At 43.2% G+C, this 20,343-nt stretch overlaps 1 protein-coding gene across 5 annotated transcripts in view; it reads left to right on the top strand.

Annotated features, from left to right (window-relative positions):
- The first annotated feature begins 7,675 nt into the window (after positions 1–7,675).
- Positions 7,676–20,343, top strand: part of PHF14 (PHD finger protein 14) — a 164,576-nt gene continuing 151,908 nt past the window's right edge. For 3 of the 5 annotated variants that reach the window (XM_069959355.1, XM_069959353.1, XM_069959356.1), the window contains exons 1-2: positions 12,940–13,024; positions 19,719–19,829. In XM_069959355.1, the coding sequence (XP_069815456.1) occupies position 13,024; positions 19,719–19,829 (112 nt within the window). In that variant the 5' untranslated portion in view covers positions 12,940–13,023. Of the gene's footprint in view, positions 7,815–12,938; positions 13,025–19,718; positions 19,830–20,343 lie in introns of those variants that run through there. The other 2 variants (XM_069959354.1, XM_069959357.1) reach the window with 2 other exon arrangements.

Below are 20,343 nucleotides of genomic sequence, written 5' to 3'. Positions count from 1 at the left end.
CAAAACGGATCAGTTTTTTTTACAGACACAAAAACGTAGCTGACACTACTTTTGTGTCCGTTAAAAAAAATGGATCCTTTTTTTTACAATGGAAGTCAATGGAAAAACGGATCAAGACGAATGCACACAAATGTATCTGTTTTTTCATCCATTTTTCATCCGTTTTTTTGCAAAAAAAACGGTAAAAAAAACAGATTGCAAAGACGCAGTGTGAACCCAGCCTCAAGCCGCCTTCAAAGTCCAATTAGTAACCAAACTAGTATAATATACCACCAGCCGCCATTGCACTCAGGGGAGGCCAGACTGCTAAATGACGTCTGTTATTTTACACTTAAAATATCGGACGTAATTTTAAACGGAGCTGAAAAAAGCGTTGTGTGAACATAGCCTAAACAAAGTCTAACATAACGAACGTCATTTAGCAGCCTGGCCTCCCCTTAGTGCAATGACGGCCGCTGGTATATTATACTAGTTTGGTTACTAATTGGCCTTTGGGCGTAGCTTAACTGAAAAGTCCATTGAATTTAATAGTACATTGCAGTCAGTTATATCGCAGCAAAAACGGACGTTTCTTTATATCAAAATCGGCCAAATTTTCCCCATTTTTGACGTTGTGTGAACATAGCCTAATAATATAAGATTCTGTATTTTTGGAGAAACTCGGCTGTCACTGAGAGGCAGCTTGCAGCAGCAGGAGCCCTCCCCCATTGTGCGGAAGACAATGGAAGATTGAGCTCCACCCACTCAAAGATTCCAATAAAAAGTCTATGGGGGAGGAGGAGATGGAAAACCATTGTGAGCGGTCCATAGATATCTAAGTAGGTCTTGTAGGGTTGAATGTATCTTTAATTCTTGAAATTTTAAAGCATCAATTAGAAATTGGTCTAGTCGCCCAGCGTCTTCCTGGCGGAGGATGTGTTTTCATAGGGGGAGATTTATCAAACATGGTGTAAAGTGAAACTGGCTCAGTCCCCTAGCAACCAATCAGATTCCACCTTTCATTTTCCAAAGAGTCTGTGAGGAATGAAAGATGGAATCTGATTGGTTGCCGGGGGCGATTGGGCCTGTTTCACTTTACTCCATGTTTGATAGATCTCCCCCATAGTGTCTTCTCCCATAGTGTCTGCTTCTCCCAGTACCTGTAGCCTTAAGACCCCCCTCAGACGAGAACAAGATGGGGCCTCAGTTCTATCTGTAAACAGCGGCCTCGGACCGCTCTGAAATGTCAGTAAATATTGGCCTCTTCAGGCTACAATGTGCTTGTAAAGAAGAACATTTACCCGGTGTGAAATTGAATGGACTCAGAGATTAGTTGTCGCTTACAAGATGTATTTTTCCTCTCTGCTACATTAATTTTTATTCCAAAGTCTTATAAAGCCGGGTGTTATATCTTTTTATCGACATTAAAATAAGAATATTTTCATTGTCTGTTAAATTTGTCTTTCATTTCATAGGAAGGTTACATCGGGATTTCTGAACTGAAATTATAGGAGAACATTTTTTTATCTGCTGTAAAGGCAATCGAGTCACCAGCACTGCAGATGACCCCCAAAATTAAAGGGAATGTGGCAATCTTCTTGTTTTAGGGTGGGTTCACACTACGGAATTCTCGCAGATAAACTCTGCGGAATTCCGCCGGCTGTACGCGCTCACGGGCGCGAGCCTTTCCGCCGGCTCTATAGACACCATTCTATGGGCCGGCTGATTCCGCATTCCGCCGAAAGAATTGACATGTAACGACAATGCAGAATCAGCCGGCCCATAGAATGGTGCCTATGTAGCCGGCGGAAAGGCGCGTGTCCGTGAGCGCGTACAGCCGACGGAATTCCGCAGAGTTTATCCGCGAGAATTCCTCAATGTGAACCCACCCTTACAATTTAACTCATGTCAAAAAGTTATACACTTTACAAATCTCCAGTCTTCCATTACTTATCAGCTGCTGTATGTCCTGCAGGAAGTGCTGTATTCTCTCCAGTCTGACACAGTGCTCTCTGCTGCCACCTCTGTCCATGTCAGGAACTGTCCAGAGCAGCAGCAAATCCCCATAGAAACCTCTCCTGCTCTGGACAGTTGCTGACATGACAAGTTCAGACCTAGACCAGATCCCCTAAATACAGACCTCATATAAAAATCCACCAGAACTAATATAGAGCCAAGACCTCCTAAATTAATAGATATCGTAAGATGACCCAAGATGAGACCTTCAACAGAGACCAAAAGCCCACTAAAAAAATACAGACCTATTACTAAACTGATACAGACCCCAGACCAGACCCCCTAAATATAGACCTCCTAATTAATCCCTTATACTACAGACCCCACGCCACCTAAAGGTCCCCTTACACGGCACAAGAAATCAAGCAACCGTGCTACAGGAACTATAATTGTATCGCTGCTGTGTGATCTGGCATCCTGCTCTCCTGCTCTCTGGTCACTGCCCCGCCTCCTCTATCTGTCAATCATTCTGGAGAAGGCAGTGGACGGAAGGTACAGTGGACGAGACAGTTGGAGAGCAGGATGGAAGAAGGGGATGCCAGATCACACAGCAGTGCTGAAGGTATATATGTACCGCTTGTGGGATCTGACCTTTGTCAAAGTCCACTAAACAAATACAAACCTATTAACAAACATCCTAAGTACAGACCCCAGACTAGAGCCCCTAAACTAATATAGACCACCAAAATATATACAGACGCTACACCACCAAACTATACACAGACCATACACCATAGACCCTAGACCACCACTATGTATACAGACCCTAGACCACCACTATGTATACAGACCCTAGACCACCACTATGTATACAGACCCTAGACCACCAATATGTATACAGACCCTACACCACCACTATGTATACAGAACCTAGACCACCACTATGTATACAGAACCTAGACCACCACTATATTACAGACCCTAGACCACCACTATGTATATAGACGCTAGACCACCAATATGTATACAGAACCTAGACCACCACTATGTATACAGAACCTAGACCACCAATATGTATACAAACCTAGACCACCACTATGTATACAGAACCTAGACCACCACTATGTATATAGACGCTAGACCACCAATATGTATACAGACCCTAGACCACCACTATGTATACATACCCTACACCACCACTATGTATACAGACCCTACACCACCACTATGTATACAGACGTTAGACCACCAATATGTATACAGACCCTAGACCACCACTATGTATACAGACCCTAGACCACCAAAATATATACAAATCTTAGACCACCAATATATATATATATATATATATATATATATATATATATATATATATATATATATATATATATACCCTTGTCTCGGGAGTGAAAACCCGAACATCCAATGACTGGCAATGGAGCAGGGGATCCTATAGGTGACATATTGCTTTGTATCATATATATGGGTGTTGTGAAAAGCCTGATTGTAAAAAGAAACAATTGCAGAATTTTTTGTATGACCATAAGTTAGTACATTCGGTAGAATAGAATAAACCCCCGGAATCGGTTGTTTTTGAGGAGTAATTGCCCGGCCACACCTTTAGTATTGCCCTGTTACACGTCTATGGCTGCAGTCACTGACTCCTCCAGGAATTCTACGACTGTGAGAATAAAATAAGAGCTTAACATCAATTTCTATTATTATAATTGCATCTTGCATGGCGGGTATAAATTATTCCCAAGCAGAAGCAATCTCCTCTGTCATGTGCTAATAGAAACATATCGGCCGGCCGTAGATCTCGCCCTAACACACTATTTATTTCTTCTGTTATTGGGGAATTATTTTTGTTGCAGATTCATCCATCGTATATTACTATAGCCGATCAACAAAAAGATTCCAAAAACTCCTAGAAATAAATCATCACATTTTTCACTCTTTAGCAGTCCCATTCAGCTGTTTCCTAGTGATATATATAATTTGGGAAAAGCGGGGTGATAATAACAAAGATGGCTGCCAATAAAGGGGTTCCTGAAAAGCAACTCTAGCAACCTGGCTGTAGGTCAAACAACCAAACTCATAGAAATGTACAACAGGGAACTGAGAGCTGGTGTGTCTTGTGCCAAACACAGTAGTTATATTCTTGTATATAGGAGCAGTATTATAGTAGTTATATTCATGTATATAGGAGCAGTATTATAGTAGTTATATTCTTGTATATAGGAGCAGTATTATAGTAGTTATATTCTTGTATATAGGGAGCAGTATTATAGTAGTTATATTCCTGTATATAGGAGCAGTATTATAGTAGTTATATTTCTGTATATAGGAGCAGTATTATAGTAGTTATATCCCTGTATATAGGAGCAGTATTATAGTAGTTATATCCCTGTATATAGGGAGCAGTATTATAGCAGGTATATTCCTGTATATAGGAGCAGTATTATAGTAGTTGTATTCTTGTATATAGGAGCAGTATTAGGCTATGTTCACACTACGTATAAATACGGATGTTGTTGCCATCGGCAACAACGGTCGTACTTTATGCGCCTGTGAATACTGCCTATTGATCTATGGGTGCAGTATTATAGTAGTTATATCCCTGTATATAGGGGGCGGTTTTATAGTAGTTATATTCATGTATATAGGAGCAATATTATAGTAGTTATATGCTTGTACATAGCAAACAAAGAGATATCCTCTACTAGGGTAAAAAGAACATAAACTCTGTGTAATAGTTAAAGAATGATAAGAAATTTTAAAATTAAATATACTTCAAAACATATTTACTGTACCTCTCTTGTTACTATCAGTTGTGACTGGTTTCTGCATCTCCATAGTAAACATTGCATTGAAGGTTGGGTTAGGTAAGGTCGCTCCATGTGAAGTAAGATAAAGGTATAACATTCTGGAGGATACAAGTGCATTCATAAAAGATATATTAAAAGGAGACTTTCAGCGGCTGCTTTTATAGAGAGTGAATTAGACATTGCCGCCATTCAGCGTCTCAACTCCCACGGACTATAAAGTGTAAAGGATAAAAGTGGATGTAAAACACAAAGTAACATAATAGAGTCAAGGTGTTGGGGAATAGAAGAATGGAGAAAGATGGCCTCTTTTATAGCTGAGCACATTGAAGTCGGTGGGACACCAGGTTTACCTGTGGATTTTTATCTCGTTATCATTTGCGCTGCGAGCCGCTGCCAGTGTCGCTGGGTCCAGAACATCACCGCTTTTTTGTTCAGACTTTTTTGTAGTGTAAAAGCTTTATAGATGGTTTTCTATTGAGAGTCATTTGGCTGGGTTGACATGTCAAGCAGAGATGTCTGCAAAAATGGGAGATATCTGCATTTTTTCGTTGGACGAGGTGGGTGAAGCTACTGGTAGAAGGCTGGAACAGAGGTATACCGCCGCGCCAATCCTCAATGTTATGGCCTGTAATATGAGAGAATATAGTCAGGGCTGTGCCACGGCTCCTGCCATCTACTTATACAGGTTTTACGTTAACTTTACCACTGTATAAGCACTAGATTTCACAGGTTTTACAAGTTCTTTTATTTAAATTTATTTCCTAACTTTTTGAAGATACGTGTTGGCTGTCAGTTAATGAGAACATGATTGTATACATTCATTAAACTGGTATGTAAGTAGTCTATACAATTATATCAAGTCTAGACAATGCTCTGTGAGCTCTAGAGCCTGGATTTCAGACTGATACATTGTACATAGCTAGTCCTGCTCTCAGCTGTAACCAGTGTAGACAATGCTCTGTGAGCTCTACAGCCTGGACGCCAGACTGATACATTGTATATAGCTAGTCCTGCTCTCAGCTGTATCCAGTGTAGACAATGCTCTGTGAGCTCCAGAGTCTGATACATTGTACATAGCTAGTCCTGCTCTCAGCTGTATCCAGTGTAGACAATGCTCTGTGAGCTCCAGACTGATACATTGTACATAGCTAGTCCTGCTCTCAGCTGTATCCAGTGTAGACAATGCTCTGTGAGCTCTACAGCCTGATACATTGTACATAGCTAGTCCTGCTCTCAGCTGTATCCAGTGTAGACAATGCTCTGTGAGCTCTACAGCCTTGACTCCAGACTGATACATTGTACATAGCTAGTCCTGCTCTCAGCTGTATCCAGTGTAGACAATGCTCTGTGAGCTCCAGACTGATACATTGTGCATAGCTAGTCCTGCTCTCAGCTGTATCCAGTGTAGACAATGCTCTGTGAGCTCTACAGCCTGATACATTGTACATAGCTAGTCCTGCTCTAAGCTGTATCCAGTGTAGACAATGCTCTGTGAGCTCTACAGCCTTGACTCCAGACTGATACATTGTACATAGCTAGTCCTGCTCCCAGCTGTATCCAGTGTAGACAATGCTCTATGAGCTCTACAGCCTGGACCCCAGACTGATACATTGTACATAGCTAGTGCTGCTCTCAGCTGTATCCAGTGTAGACAATGCTCTATGAGCTCTACAGCCTTGACTCCAGACTGATACATTGTACATAGCTAGTCCTGCTCTCAGCTGTATCCAGTGTAGACAATGCTCTATGAGCTCTACAGCCCGGACTCCAGACTGATACATTGTACATAGCTAGTCCTGCTCTCAGCTGAGAAGTGATACAATTGTTTTCAGTTTAGACAATCCTCTGTAAGCTCTACAGCCTTGATAAATTGTAGCAAACTGTCAGAGACATGTATGCAACTGCTGTTGATGTCTGGGGCTCACAGAGCATTGTCTAGACTGAATAATAGATACTTTAAAGCGAATGTACCATCAGTTTTTTAAATGAATAGACCTGCGCCGGTGCCGCAGTCCTTTTTGTGAACCATGGCCTGGGTTCCGCGCATAGCGTCAGTTTATTCCCGAGCACCGACCTGGCCTGAAGCACTGGAGGCGGGCCGGCCCACCCCCAATGTGACGAAACTCCTCCCCTCTGCAATGCACTTCCATTGATTGTAATGGAGCCGCGTCACAGAGGGGAGGGAACCTGAATTGCATCCGTCAGAATCACTTTAAGGTCATGGATGTGCAGTGTCCCAGAACAGGCCATTTTGTCTGCTATTCTATCTTTACACTTTTATTATAACCATTCCTGTTCTGGAAAGCTATGGTCCACTGCAACTGTGTATTGTGTAACCCCTGCAGTATTCAGGTTTGCTGTTATGCTCATGTCTCATGTATATTCTCTTGTATATGCCCAAATGGCGATGATGCAAAGGCTGGTGTATCACGTGACTGTGCCCTGTTGCCAGGGTCGGACTGGACCACCGGGGGGCCGGGGGATCCCCCGGTGGGCCCGCCCCCCTTTGAAGGGCCCTGTGCTGAAGGTGGGCCTTCTGTTCAGCCTCTCCTTATGATCAGGAGATCAGGGGGGCCCTCAGCTGCCTTCCATGGTGCTCTAGTGATTAAAGAACGGCAGCAGGGCCCCTTCTTTTACTCCACCACTGTAAAGCCATGGGCCCCCTCTCCCCCTGCACAGTAAGTGGTACAGTCCGTCCTAATCAGCTCCTGATTGGCTCTCTTCCTGCCTGTCACTAGAGGTTCCCTCCTCCCTGCAGTAAACAAACCCTGGTGTGGCAGCAGGGACATGCTGAAAGCTGCACAGAGAAGCCACAGCAGCCCCCTCCATCCCCCCTCCCCCTGCAGTCATGTCTCCCCCCTCCATCCCCCTGCAGTCATGTCTCCCCCCTCCATCTCCCCTCCCGCTGCAGTCATGTCTCCCCCCTCCTGCTGCTTTGTGCTGTCGGTGCGAGGAGAAGAGGGAGAGGCTGCAGGCTGCACAGAAGAAGATGGTGGAGATGAAGACTAATGGAGGCCCTGGAGCTTTATGCATAAAGCAGTCAGTGTGTCAGTAAGTGCATAAGTAGGTCAGTGTGTGTGAGTGTCTGTATATTTGTGTATCCTTGTCATCTGTGTGTGTGTGTGTGTCTGTGTAGTGTGGCTATATGTGTGTGTGTAGTGTGGCTATATGTGTGTGTAGTGTGGCTATATGTGTGTAATGTGGCTATCTGTGTGTGTGTGTGTGTGTGTGTAGTGTGGCTATATGTGTGTGTAGTGTGGCTATGTGTGTGTGTAGTGTGGCTATGTGTGTGTGTGTAGTGTGGCTATCTGTGTGTATGTGTGTGTAGTGTGGCTATGTGTGCGTCTAGTGTGGCTATCTGTGTGTGTGTGTAGTGTGGCTATATGTGTGTGTAGTGTGGCTATATGTGTGTGTAGTGTGGCTATCTGTGTGTGTGTGTGTGTGTGTGTGTAGTGTGGCTATATGTGTGTGTGTGTGTGTGTGTGTAGTGTGGCTATCTGTGTGTGTGTGTAGTGTGGCTATATGTGTGTGTAGTGTGGCTATATGTGTGTGTAGTGGGGCTATCTGTGTGTGTGTGTGTGTGTGTAGTGTGGCTATGTGTGTAGTGTGGCTATGTGTGTGTGTGTGTGTGTGTGTGTGTGTGTAGTGGGGCTATGTGTGTGTAGTGTGTGTGTGTGTAGTGTGGCTATCTGTGTGTGTGTGTGTAGTGTGGCTATGTGTGTGTAGTGTGGCTATCTGTGTGTGTGTGTGTGTGTGTAGTGTGGCTATATGTGTGTGTAGTGGGGCTATCTGTGTGTGTGTGTGTGTAGTGTGGCTATATGTGTGTGTAGTGTGGCTATATGTGTGTGTAGTGTGGCTATCTGTGTGTGTGTGTGTGTGTGTGTGCACCTATTATGTATATAGGGGGAGCTGGCGTAAAGTGAAACTGGCTCAGTTGCCCCTAGCAACCAATCAGATTCCACTTTTCATTTTCCAAAGAGTCTGTGAGGGATGAAAGGTGGAATCTGATTGGTTGCTAGGGGCGACTGAGCCAGTTTCACTATACACCATGTTTGATAAATCTCCCCCATTGTATATATTATATAATGTAGTTCTATGGATGTTTATAGAGAGACTCTAATGGCCGGCAGCTCTCTAGACGTTTCCTATAGATGTTATTATAGATGTATGCAGTGTGCATGTAGACTGTACAGATAAGCGTATAGACTGTATGTAGTAACACATAGATGAGAGAGAGTGTATATACTATCTATATACTTCTATGTAGGGTCTATACCTGCACTCTGCAGACATTTATAATAAACCAGAAACCTTCAGTGTAAATAGCATCGGTCTGCTGCTGCTCCTATTCCACGGGGCGACGGCTGCAGATCGCTGCTATATTTGTCATTTGTCAACATGTTGAAAGACAAACGACTGCAACCATCAGGTGACATGGTTCATGTCGGCTGATCGTTGTCTTCTATTACACAAGACGATTGTCGGCCATAACAGCCGATATTGGTCAAATACGGCCGATAATCGTTCTGTGCAATAGGGCCTTAAGAGCCGAGTAGTGCCCTTAAAGTGTGTGTCTGTGTGTGTGATTAGATGTATGTATGGAAGGTGTGTGTGTGTGTGTGTGTGTCTGTGTGTCTGTGTATGATTAGATGTATGCATGTAAGGTGTGTGTGTGTGTCTGTGTATGATTAGATGTATGTATGGAAGGTGTGTGTGTGTATCTGTGTGTATCTGTGTGTATCTGTGTATGATTAGATGTATTTATGTAAGGTGTGTGTGTATGTCTGTGTGTATCTGTGTATGATTAGATGTATGTATGTAAGGTGTGTGTATCTGTGTGTATCTCAGTATATGTGCATGTGTACAATGTCAGATTATTTCTTAATCCAAATGTACTATCAGATTTATGTAAAAAGAATTAGCACACTGTACTAACATGAAAGGTTTGGTATCGGTTATGTACAGTATATGGCTGGGTTCACACTACGTATATTTGAGGCGGTATATTTGAGGCTGTATAGCAACCAAAACCAGGAGTGGATTGAAAACACAGAAAGGCTCTGTTCACATAATGTTGTAATTGAGTGGATGGCCGCCATTTAATGGCAAATATGTGCTGTTATTTTAAAACAACGGCTGTTATATTGAAATAATGGCCGTTATTTACTGTTATATGGCGGCAATCCACTCAATTTCAACATTGTGTGAACAGATCCTTTCTGGGTTTTCAATCCACTCCTGGTTTTGGTTGCTATGAGGACCAAATACAGCCTCAAATATACATAGTGTGAACCCAGCCTATGTGTGTAGGGTGGGCCCCTAGAATCAATTTCCCTGGTGGGCCGACACTGCCTGTTGCCATAATAACCCCAATAGTCATTGAATTTTGGCTGGGGTTACCATGTGACTTCCTCTCCTACCTCAGTCTGTCTTCTTCCCACCTTCAGGGAAGAAGGGTGTGTGTGTGGTCTCTCTCCACTGCCAGGAGAGAGGTCAGTGTGCTCTGCTGCTACCATCCACTGGCTGTGTTTCGGTTTCAAGTTTCAAGATCCTAATCTGGGTGTCGCTTTCCGTTATCTTCCTCATCATTTCATTTCATCTACTGCAAGTATTCATCCAAGTCTCATTCCACCCAGCATCTCAACTTCCGTATCACTACTACTCCCATCATTCAGCACGCTACTCTCACAGCCTATTGCAGCATCACCCATTACTCTGCCTTATCCAAGTCTGCCTTATTCCCGGTTGCATCCGGAGAGACTGTTGCTACTAGTTACCACCGTTACAATGAATATACAACTACCGTTGTTTCTGAACCTTGGCATTGGTGTGATAATTGGTGCCCTGACTAAGGACAACGAAGAATCGCATGCCCAGTATCCCCGCATGGTCAGGAGCCCGGTTTCCAGCTGTGACCCCTCATGCCTAAACTGTGACAACCCTATACCTTACAGCTGCCCCGGTTCCTGCCCGCAACAACACCTCTCAGCGGAATGGCCCCTAGGGGCCCAGGCATCGCAGATGACTAATCTTTTAATGGCAACTGTGTGCCAGATCCTACAATGGTTCTTAAAGGGGTATTCCAGGAAAATCAACTTTTCCCCTAGCCACAGGATAAAAGAAAAGTAGGAGATCGCGGGGTCCGATCTCTGTAACCCGGCTGATCTTTGTATCGGGCCCCGGCTTCTGTGTTATGCATATGACTCACAGCTCTATTGATTCCTATGAAGTGACGGGAAGAGGCGAGTACGGTGGAAGAGCACTGTACTCGGCTCTTTGGCTCTTTCCTTTGGCTCCATAGGGGTTACGTGCCATACCCATGGCTTTCTTCATAATACAGAAGCCCATAGATCCCTACTGTCCCGGATTCCGCTGGACAGTCCCGAATGTCCCGGTTTATCTATAGTGTCCCTCAATAGGTTGCTGGGGAGTTGCTGCTAGTTTAAAATCATGTGACCATCATAGCCCTGGCTCCACCAATCAATGCAGGAGGCTGAAGCAGTGGCGCGCAGAGCCCAGGCGTGCAGTTACCGGCGGCTTCCAGCCTGAGCGGGGCCTGGAGCGGAAAGCTGCTTCTCCTGCATGTCAGAGCGGCACCTGCTGGGCCGCCCGCCCACACCAAGGGGATCACCGCCGGGCAACGTGTATTAGTGTATTATATACATATTATCCTCCTGTATGAGTGTGTATATATCTCCCCATTCTGTGTAGGTATACAGCAGTGTATTATATACTTATTATCCTCCTGTATGAGTGTGTATATATCTCCCCATTCTGTGTAGGTATACAGCAGTGTATTATATACTTATTATCCTCCTGTATGAGTGTGTATATATCTCCCCATTCTGTGTAGGTATACAGCAGTGTATTATATACTTATTATCCTCCTGTATGAGTGTGTATATATCTCCCCATTCTGTGTAGGTATACAGCAGTGTATTATATACTTATTATCCTCCTGTATGAGTGTGTATATATCTCCCCATTCTGTGAAGGTATACAGCAGTGTATTATAATAAGTATATAATACACTGCTACTACACTCCTACACAGTGTTATATAGATAGATATTATCCCTCTCCTGTATGAGTGTGTATATAATACACTCAAGGCCGTATTTACCATTAGGCACCCGTGGTCCGGTGTATAGGGCAGCACCTTGCAGGGGGACAGAAAAAACTATTTTTTTTGTTTTAATTTTTTTAGTTTCCCTCCTCCCGTTCAGACTTACCAGTAAATCTGGTGTCTTTTCCAGGGGGGTGGGGGGTATGGTGATATTGTCAGGTCTGGTATCGCCAATAGGTGCGTGAAGATGGGGCGTCTTCAGGTTTAGTGCCTAGGGCAGCAGCAGCTGGTAATACAGCCCTGAATACACTGCTGATCACCTACTAAGAAAGAAGAAATAGGTATATACACTCATACAGGAGGAGGAGGGGGCGTGTCTTAAGGTGTTGGTGGGGTTAGGGGTGTGTCGTTGGGTGTGGTTAGGGCGTGTCCATGTCCCTCTTTGCTCTCAGCCAAAGTTGGGAGGTATGCAGAAGCGGGGTGCAGAGGTTGGACCCCCTTTGACCTTCTACGATCTCCCCCGCAAAGTTGATTTTTCCTGGAACACCCCTTTAAGACCAGCATAATCCAATATGAGACCTGGGCGCTGGTAGAACAAGCCTATTGCATCTATTATCGTGTGGGAAGGAACATTGGAACTTTTGTTTAATTTAAAAATAAATTTTCACATAATAATACTTATAGTAAGTCATATTACATGTCATGTTATATCATTTCTAGTAATAAGTGAGTGGTTGCTATGGGAGACAGTTCTGATACATGAGATACATTGTGACTGATGTTGCACTTTCCTCCCTATAGTGTAGCCCTATTGTCAGTGATTTATAGGGGAAAATACTCCCTATAAGGTAATAAGGTCAGCACTGATTTGCTCGGAGTGGCCACCATTGAAATAAGCAGCGTTGCCCTTTTTAAAGATGGCTACCTAAAACAACGCTCCATTTGGAACGAAAACCTTGACCTTATTAAAGATGGCCGCCTCGGCGCGGCAATACCCGCATCACTGACCTGATCGCGCGCTTCTGATTGGCTCCCTCTCCCGTATTCACACGTGACGCGTAATGTAGTATGGTCTGGAGAGGAGGGGCCGCGCCTGCGCAGTGGCTTCGTTGATGTCTGGCCCTATTGTGCTGTGTATTAGAGTGAGTGGCCGGCTTTCTGCAGTTACCTGTGTATTGTGACGTCCGTCCCTGCAAGTGAGTGATAAACCGCACACGTGTGAACGGTCCCCGCCGCCCCCGCCCATACCGGGAGGCGGCCTCCATTCATATCCACCTCATGTAACCATCTAGCTACATACAGAAGCGTACTGGGGTCATGTGACCAGGCTTCATCCTCAGCAGGGTCCACTATATACAGACGTGATACGTAGCTGATGTGTCTAGTATATAGGGGATACAGCTATGTCCTGGCCATGTACAGGGAGTGATATGCAGAGCAGATACGGATTGTGGGTGTGATATGTATGATGTATAGCTGGGGTTTGTGATATGTATGATGTATAGCTGGGGTATGTGATATATAGCACCTGTATATATGGGGCGTGTGATATGTATGATGTATAGCTGGGGTATGTGATATGTATGATGTATAGCTGGGGTATGTGATATGTATGATGTATAGCTGGGGTATGTGATATGTATGATGTATAGCTGGGGTATGTGATATATATGATGTATAGCTGGGGTATGTGATATGTATGATGTATAGCTGGGGTATGTGATATGTATGATGTATAGCTGGGGTATGTGATATATATGATGTATAGCTGGGGTATGTGATATGTATGATGTATAGCTGGGGTTTGTGATATATATGATGTATAGCTGGGGTATGTGATATGTATGATGTATAGCTGGGGTATGTGATATGTATGATGTATAGCTGGGGTATGTGATATGTATGATGTATAGCTGGGGTATGTGATATGTATGATGTATAGCTGGGGTATGTGATATGTATGATGTATAGCTGGGGTATGTGATATGTATGATGTATAGCTGGGGTATGTGATATATATGATGTATAGCTGGGGTATGTGATATATAGCACCTGTATATATGGGGCGTGTGATATGTATGATGTATAGCTGGGGTATGTGATATATAGCACCTGTATATATGGGGCGTGTGATATGTATGATGTATAGCTGGGGTATGTGATATATAGCGCCTGTATATATGGGGCATGTGATATGTATGATGTATAACGCCTGTATATATAGGGCATGTGATATGTATGATATATAGCACCTGTATATATGGGGCATGTGATATGTATGATGTATAGCGCCTGTATAGATGGGGTATGTGATATGTATGATATATAGCGCCTGTATAGATGGGGCATGTGATATGTATGATGTATAACGCCTGTATATATGGGGTATGTGATATGTATGATATATAGCACCTGTATGTATGGAGCATGTGATATGTATGATGTATAGCGCCTGTATATATGGGGTATGTGATATGTATGTTGTATAGCACCTGTATATATAGGGCATGTGATTTATAGCACCTGTATATATGGGGCGTGTGATATGTATGTTGTATAGCACCTGTATATATAGGGCATGTGATATATAGCACCTGTATATATGGGGCGTGTGATATGTATGTTGTATAGCACCTGTATAGATGGGGTATGTGATATATAGCACCTGTATATATGGGGCGTGTGATATGTATGATGTATAGCACCTGTATAGCTGGGGTTTGTGATATATAGCACCTGTATATATGGGGCGTGTGATATGTATGATGTATAACGCCTGTATATATGCTCCATGTGATATGTACGATGTCTAGCACCTGTATATATGGAGTGTGGGATATGTATGATATATACCACCTGTATAGCTGGGGTATGTGATATGTATGATGTATAGCATCTGTATAGCAGGGGTATGTGATATATAGCACCTGTATATATGGGGCATGTGATTTATGGTGTTGACGTGGAATGAATGGTACATGTGATATATATGACATCTGCATGTGCGGAATATATGAGATATGAGGCCTGTATGTGATAAATGGTATATACCCTTCTGCCGTATGTTATATATGACCTACTATTCCAAAACACATGATAAATGGCACCAACATAATATCTGGTACATACATACTTAGCTCATGTGCTATATGACATATGCCTGTCCAGAACATGTGTGTGTGTATGTATGTGTGTATATATATATATGTATGTGTGTGTATATATATATATATATATATATATATATATATATATATATATGCAAACCGCACCTGAACTGGAGACAAGTTGTCTCTGAAAGAAAGTGGCCATGTTTTTGTAGCGCTGGATAACCCCTTTAAAGTGACTGTACCGCCAGGCCCAGGCTGAAGCACTGGAGGCGGCCGAACCACCCTTAGTGGGAGGAAACCCTAGCCGGGGCTGGGGTTTCTTCCCACTGGGGGTGGGTCGGTTGCCTACAGTTCTTCAGCCTGGGCCTGGTGGTACAGTCACTTTAAGTTCTGGACAATTAGGTGTCATCTATATTATACACTAGACATGGATGTACTGTTTATTATATAAGCTGGATAGGTAGGCAGTATATATCATGTGTTCTAGACAAGCAGATGTCATATACTCCAGGTATGTATGTACCATTTATTACATGTCCTGGGTATATAGGCACGGTATATCATGTCAGATAACACATGCACAGTTTATTACATCTGCCGCACAGGACATATAGTGCCTTCATGTCCAGGATATAATAAATGTCTGGAGCATGTGACATATGCAGCTTTAGTGTGCTGGACATGTAATATAGGCCGCAGAAGGAGATGTACAGTGTTACCTCTATATCTGGAGTATGTTGGGCCTACAGGTTCGGTAGACAGCATAACTAGTACTTGTCTGGGGTATATTCTATCTGACATCTATGTGTCCAGAAGATGATAGATGTGGACTGAGATGTTATATACTGTATGGATATGTCCAGGGAGTGGCGTATATATCTCCTATGATATGTAGACAGGCAGTGTCTCATAAGTTGTAGCAAAGAGAAATGTGAGAGCTGTGAGAAATATTAGTTCATTACAGGTTATCAACCTTCTAATAGTAACCAGTATGTACCCAGTCACTGACAGCAAGCAGACATCTTGAAAATGAATAATTTGAAACATAGCAGGCCATCTTTCTTATTATCCACGCCCTGAGTCCATCTGGTTAAAGGGGTTCTCTAGTGCTACAAAAACACGGCCACTGTCTTTCAGAGACAACACAAATGTTGTCTCCAGTTCAGGTGCGGTTTGCAATTAAGCTCCATTCACTTCAATGGAACTGAGCAGCAATACCCCGCCCAAGCTGGAAACAAGGGTGGTGCTGTCTCTGGAAGAAAGTGGCTATTTTTTTGTAGAGCTGGATAACCCCTTTAAAGCTGTGTATAGGGCTGTTGCGATGTATGACCTGTTAGGCCCCCTCAATCAGCTGATTCCAGTAAGTGTTCGGGTACAAACCCACACACCGTATACGCAGCAGATTTGATGGTTTAGATTTGATGGTTTAGATTTGATGCTTTGTTCAGTTTCTTGTGTACTAGTTATAGCGCCATATATTTTGTAGTGGCTGTTCTTGGAACTGCAGCTTTCTGGACTGGAACACAGCTGCAGTACCAGGCACAGCCGCTGCAAAGGTTTGGCACTGTACCTAGTAAATAAAGATGCTTCAGCTCCTTCAATCAGCAGATCAGTGTACACCAACACCTTTAAAGGCCCTAAATAAAGTTTCGATATCTTAGTCTCCGTTCACACGGAGTAAAACTGGAGGAATTCCTTTAAGTCAAGTTGTAATTGAAGTGTGTAGAAATAAGGCATGAAACACTTTAATAACCTTGTTCCTCCCTACAGTGATCTCAGGTGTAAATGTTCATCATGATCTTCTCTTTTGGGCATTGAGTATCATGTAACCAGAATATCAATAAAGGAGTTGTCCTGAAAATACTTTATACTGTGCAGTGGGCACAATCTGAGGCAGAGATAATAATGAAAAAAATGCTACTCCCCGTCCCTGATCCCCTGCCGCTGATCCGGTCTCAACACCAGGAAGTAGGTAGATTACCTCTATGGCCACTGATTCGTTGTACGGCACTTGCTTGTGAGATGGGATCAGGGAAGGGGAGTACACATTTTTTGTTTTTAGCACAGTAAAAAATTAAGTATCCTCTGGACAACCCCATTACACATTGCTTTGCATTCAGCATTTGCCCTAACCCCTTGGCTCTTACCATCTCCTGTCGGTCCATTACTCACACATTGTGTTTGCAAATAAAATAACCTTTTTATGCAGGTTTGTGTATTACAATGTGATAAAACTCATTGTGTGGTATTGCATGGATCAATCTTTAACTCGAGTGCTGTAAATGTAATTCAGTATTAAGAGCCGCCCCCCTGGAAAAAAAAAAAAAAAAATCTCAAGAAAAGGTGAGTCCTTGAGTCGTCTTCTTCTGTCAAGTTCTGTTCAGTTGTTTCACAATGGGGTCAATCCAGTGGATTGATTCGTCAGACTACATCAGTTCCAGAATGAGAAGACACCAATTTGGCGCATCCTTCAATAGAGACCCACACTCCTCCAACGTGTTTTACCTGAATGGAGCGTATCAGTGGTTGGAACCCAACGTTGAGAGTTGGGAAAACCCCTTAAAAATGATAGTTTATAATATCCGTGAAGCTGGCCTTCATTAGAGCTTATCCCATAGAGTCAACCTAAGGGGCCTGATAGTAAGTGTGGCCCTCCATTCCTCTTTCCCATCAACACCACCATAACAAGTAAGAAGGAAACATCCAAATGGTAATGACGCCCTTAAGGCGATGGTAGCTGGGTCCTCTTGTCCTGAAATAACTATTTTGCCTCCCTACTTTCTGTATGCTCCAAATTAAGCATATAATTTAGGAGACTATTTCTACACTCGGTATAGTGCACACTGAGAAATCTGGGCGAACCACCCGCCGCGGCTTCCGCTCGCGCATGTGCGCATCTCCGCCCTTGCCATAGACTCCATTCTATGGTTGGGCGGATTCCGCTGTCCGCCCAAACAATGATCAGGTTTATTCTTTGGGGCGTACTGCGGAATCCTCCTGACCATAGAGTGGAACCTATGGGACCGGTGGAACTTCAAGCAGGAGCACGTGTGACAATCCGCGGGAAGTTATCCGCATGATTTCCATAGTGTGCAAGGGCCCTAAGGGAGATCTTTTTGGTGCCATAAAGTGAAGAATAAACAATATCAGTACCATAGAGAAGGTCATTTTTTTTTTTGAAGGGGGGGGGGGGGCTTAATAAACGAGCCGTTTAGAGAGATTCTCCAATTTAGAGAACCCATTTCCCTGTATCCTGCTACACCATACCTAGTAAATAGTTTCTGTTTGGAGGACCTGCTTTCCCCTGCAATGTAAAGACAACCCACTGATTTTACGTGCACTGCGTAATTCCTATAATCACCAGTGGGGGCAGTGCCTCAAAACGAAACACTTTTTACTGCCAGTTTTCACCAAGTTTACTTCATGCATACCTGTAAGGGGACACCATGGGCTCAATTCATTGCCAAGGGACCCTGACCGAATAGATATTTTCCAAAGCTAATGAGATCCTATCGCTATATGATATGAGGGCATCTCAAAATCATAGAGTGTAGTCCTCCATTTGGGATCCACTTTGTAACCTGGAGCAGAGGGACACTAAGCATCTGTAGTCCTTACTCTGCCATACATGGATGACCAGCTTGTAATACTCATTTTCTCCTCTAGTGGTCCCTGCAGGCAAAATGTTTAGTTGGACCTGCCGCGATCAGCAGTTTCATTGTGAATTTGTCAAAGTTGCCAGTAGAAGACTTAAGAAAATCTTGTTTAATGGTTGTCACTCTTATGGCCCTATTCCACCGGATGATTATCGTTTGCATAATCGTTAACTATTAACGATCTCAAACGACCGCTATTGCGAAAGACCTGAAAACGTTCACTTATTTCCATGGAACAATAATCGTGACTTATGATCGTAATTGCGATCGTTTTTTCTTCGCTATTTCTTCGCTATTGTGTTCGTATCTATTGCGAACGACCGAACAACGTCTTATTCAATGCGAACGTTTTGCCAACGAGCAACGATAAAAATAGGTCCAGGTCGTTAATCGTTAACTGCATTTCAACCGAACGATTATCGTTTAGATTCGAACGATTTAACGATAATCTGAACGATAAGCGTCCAGTGGAATAGGGCCCTTAGGTTTTTCAATAAATGAATGAATAGGATGTCCTATGGCTTGACAGAAGAAGACACCTTAAGAACTCAAATTCTTCATTGTTTTATTAAAGTGATTCTGTAGGCACCGTTGCCCCACCCCCAAACCGCAGGTACCATTGCCTTGTCAGTGTCGATCCTTACCTGGTCCGGGGTCCACTTTCCTGAAGCTGGTACTTGCTTAAAAAAGAACTTTTACTCTGGCTGCATGGTACCAAAGAGGTGGGGCCTAGAGCATCTGTGGACCCCAGGGCTGGACCCCAGGACTGGACATGGATTGCAGCTGGCAATAAAGCGGTACCAACGTTTTGGGGGTCTTCAGTGCCTACATTTTTTGGGGGTGGAGGGGGGGGGGGCGCTAATGCTTTTTAACACTTGACTTATTGTTTTTTGTGATTTTTATAACTATGTGGTGATAGCCCTTATAAGTGTCAGCACAGAGAAAAAGCTCAATATGGCTGCCGTTGGGCACCGGTGGTATCCTCTTTTGGTAATTCACTATAGTATTCATAGTGAATTTGATAAATTTTCTTGGATGCCACATTTACTGTAATCTAATGAACCAAAAATAAACAATACCAAAAAGAAATTCCAAAAAAACCCAAAACCCAACTTTCGTTACAGTGGACCGGAGCTCGAAAAGACGACAAGTGAAGCCTTTGGCAACCTCCCTTCTTGAAGCTTTGGATTATGATAGCTCAGATGACAGTGATTTTAAAGTTGGAGATGCCTCAGGTATTTTTCAAAAACTTTTTTTTTCTAAAACTGTTTGGTAAAGATTCATATCTTGAAGATTTTCCGATTACTGTGATTTGCAGAAAATTGTGATGTCGTAAAAGACCAATTTTCGACTTGGCAGCTCGTTACAAGGGTGTTTGCCCGCAGGGCCTGTAACCCTGTAGAGCCTACACAGCGGCAGCGCTGACACTGTATATACCCGGGCTATCATTTCTTGCCTAAGCTTTTATTTGTGCCTAATAATAAAGTTGATCTCCCATATGTTTGCTGCTGTGCTTCATAGTCTAGCATGCTGTGATGTCTTTTTATTATTGTAGCGCCAAAGAATTCTGGTTTTTATTTATTAAATTTTTTTTAATGGTTTCAAAAAGTACAGAGAAAAAGTCAAATTGTTTTCCAAAATCAAAAGCATTGTGGACCTTGGTATGGGACCCACGATATTCTAATTATGGCTATCACGTCAACCTGCCCGTAAGCAGTCGCACATGTTTGTGTTATGAATGAAAAGAGG

This window comes from Dendropsophus ebraccatus, chromosome 2 (assembly GCF_027789765.1).
Source record: "Dendropsophus ebraccatus isolate aDenEbr1 chromosome 2, aDenEbr1.pat, whole genome shotgun sequence".
Taxonomy (NCBI): Eukaryota; Metazoa; Chordata; class Amphibia; order Anura; family Hylidae; genus Dendropsophus; species Dendropsophus ebraccatus.
This window is presented reverse-complemented; position numbering and strand designations above follow the sequence as displayed.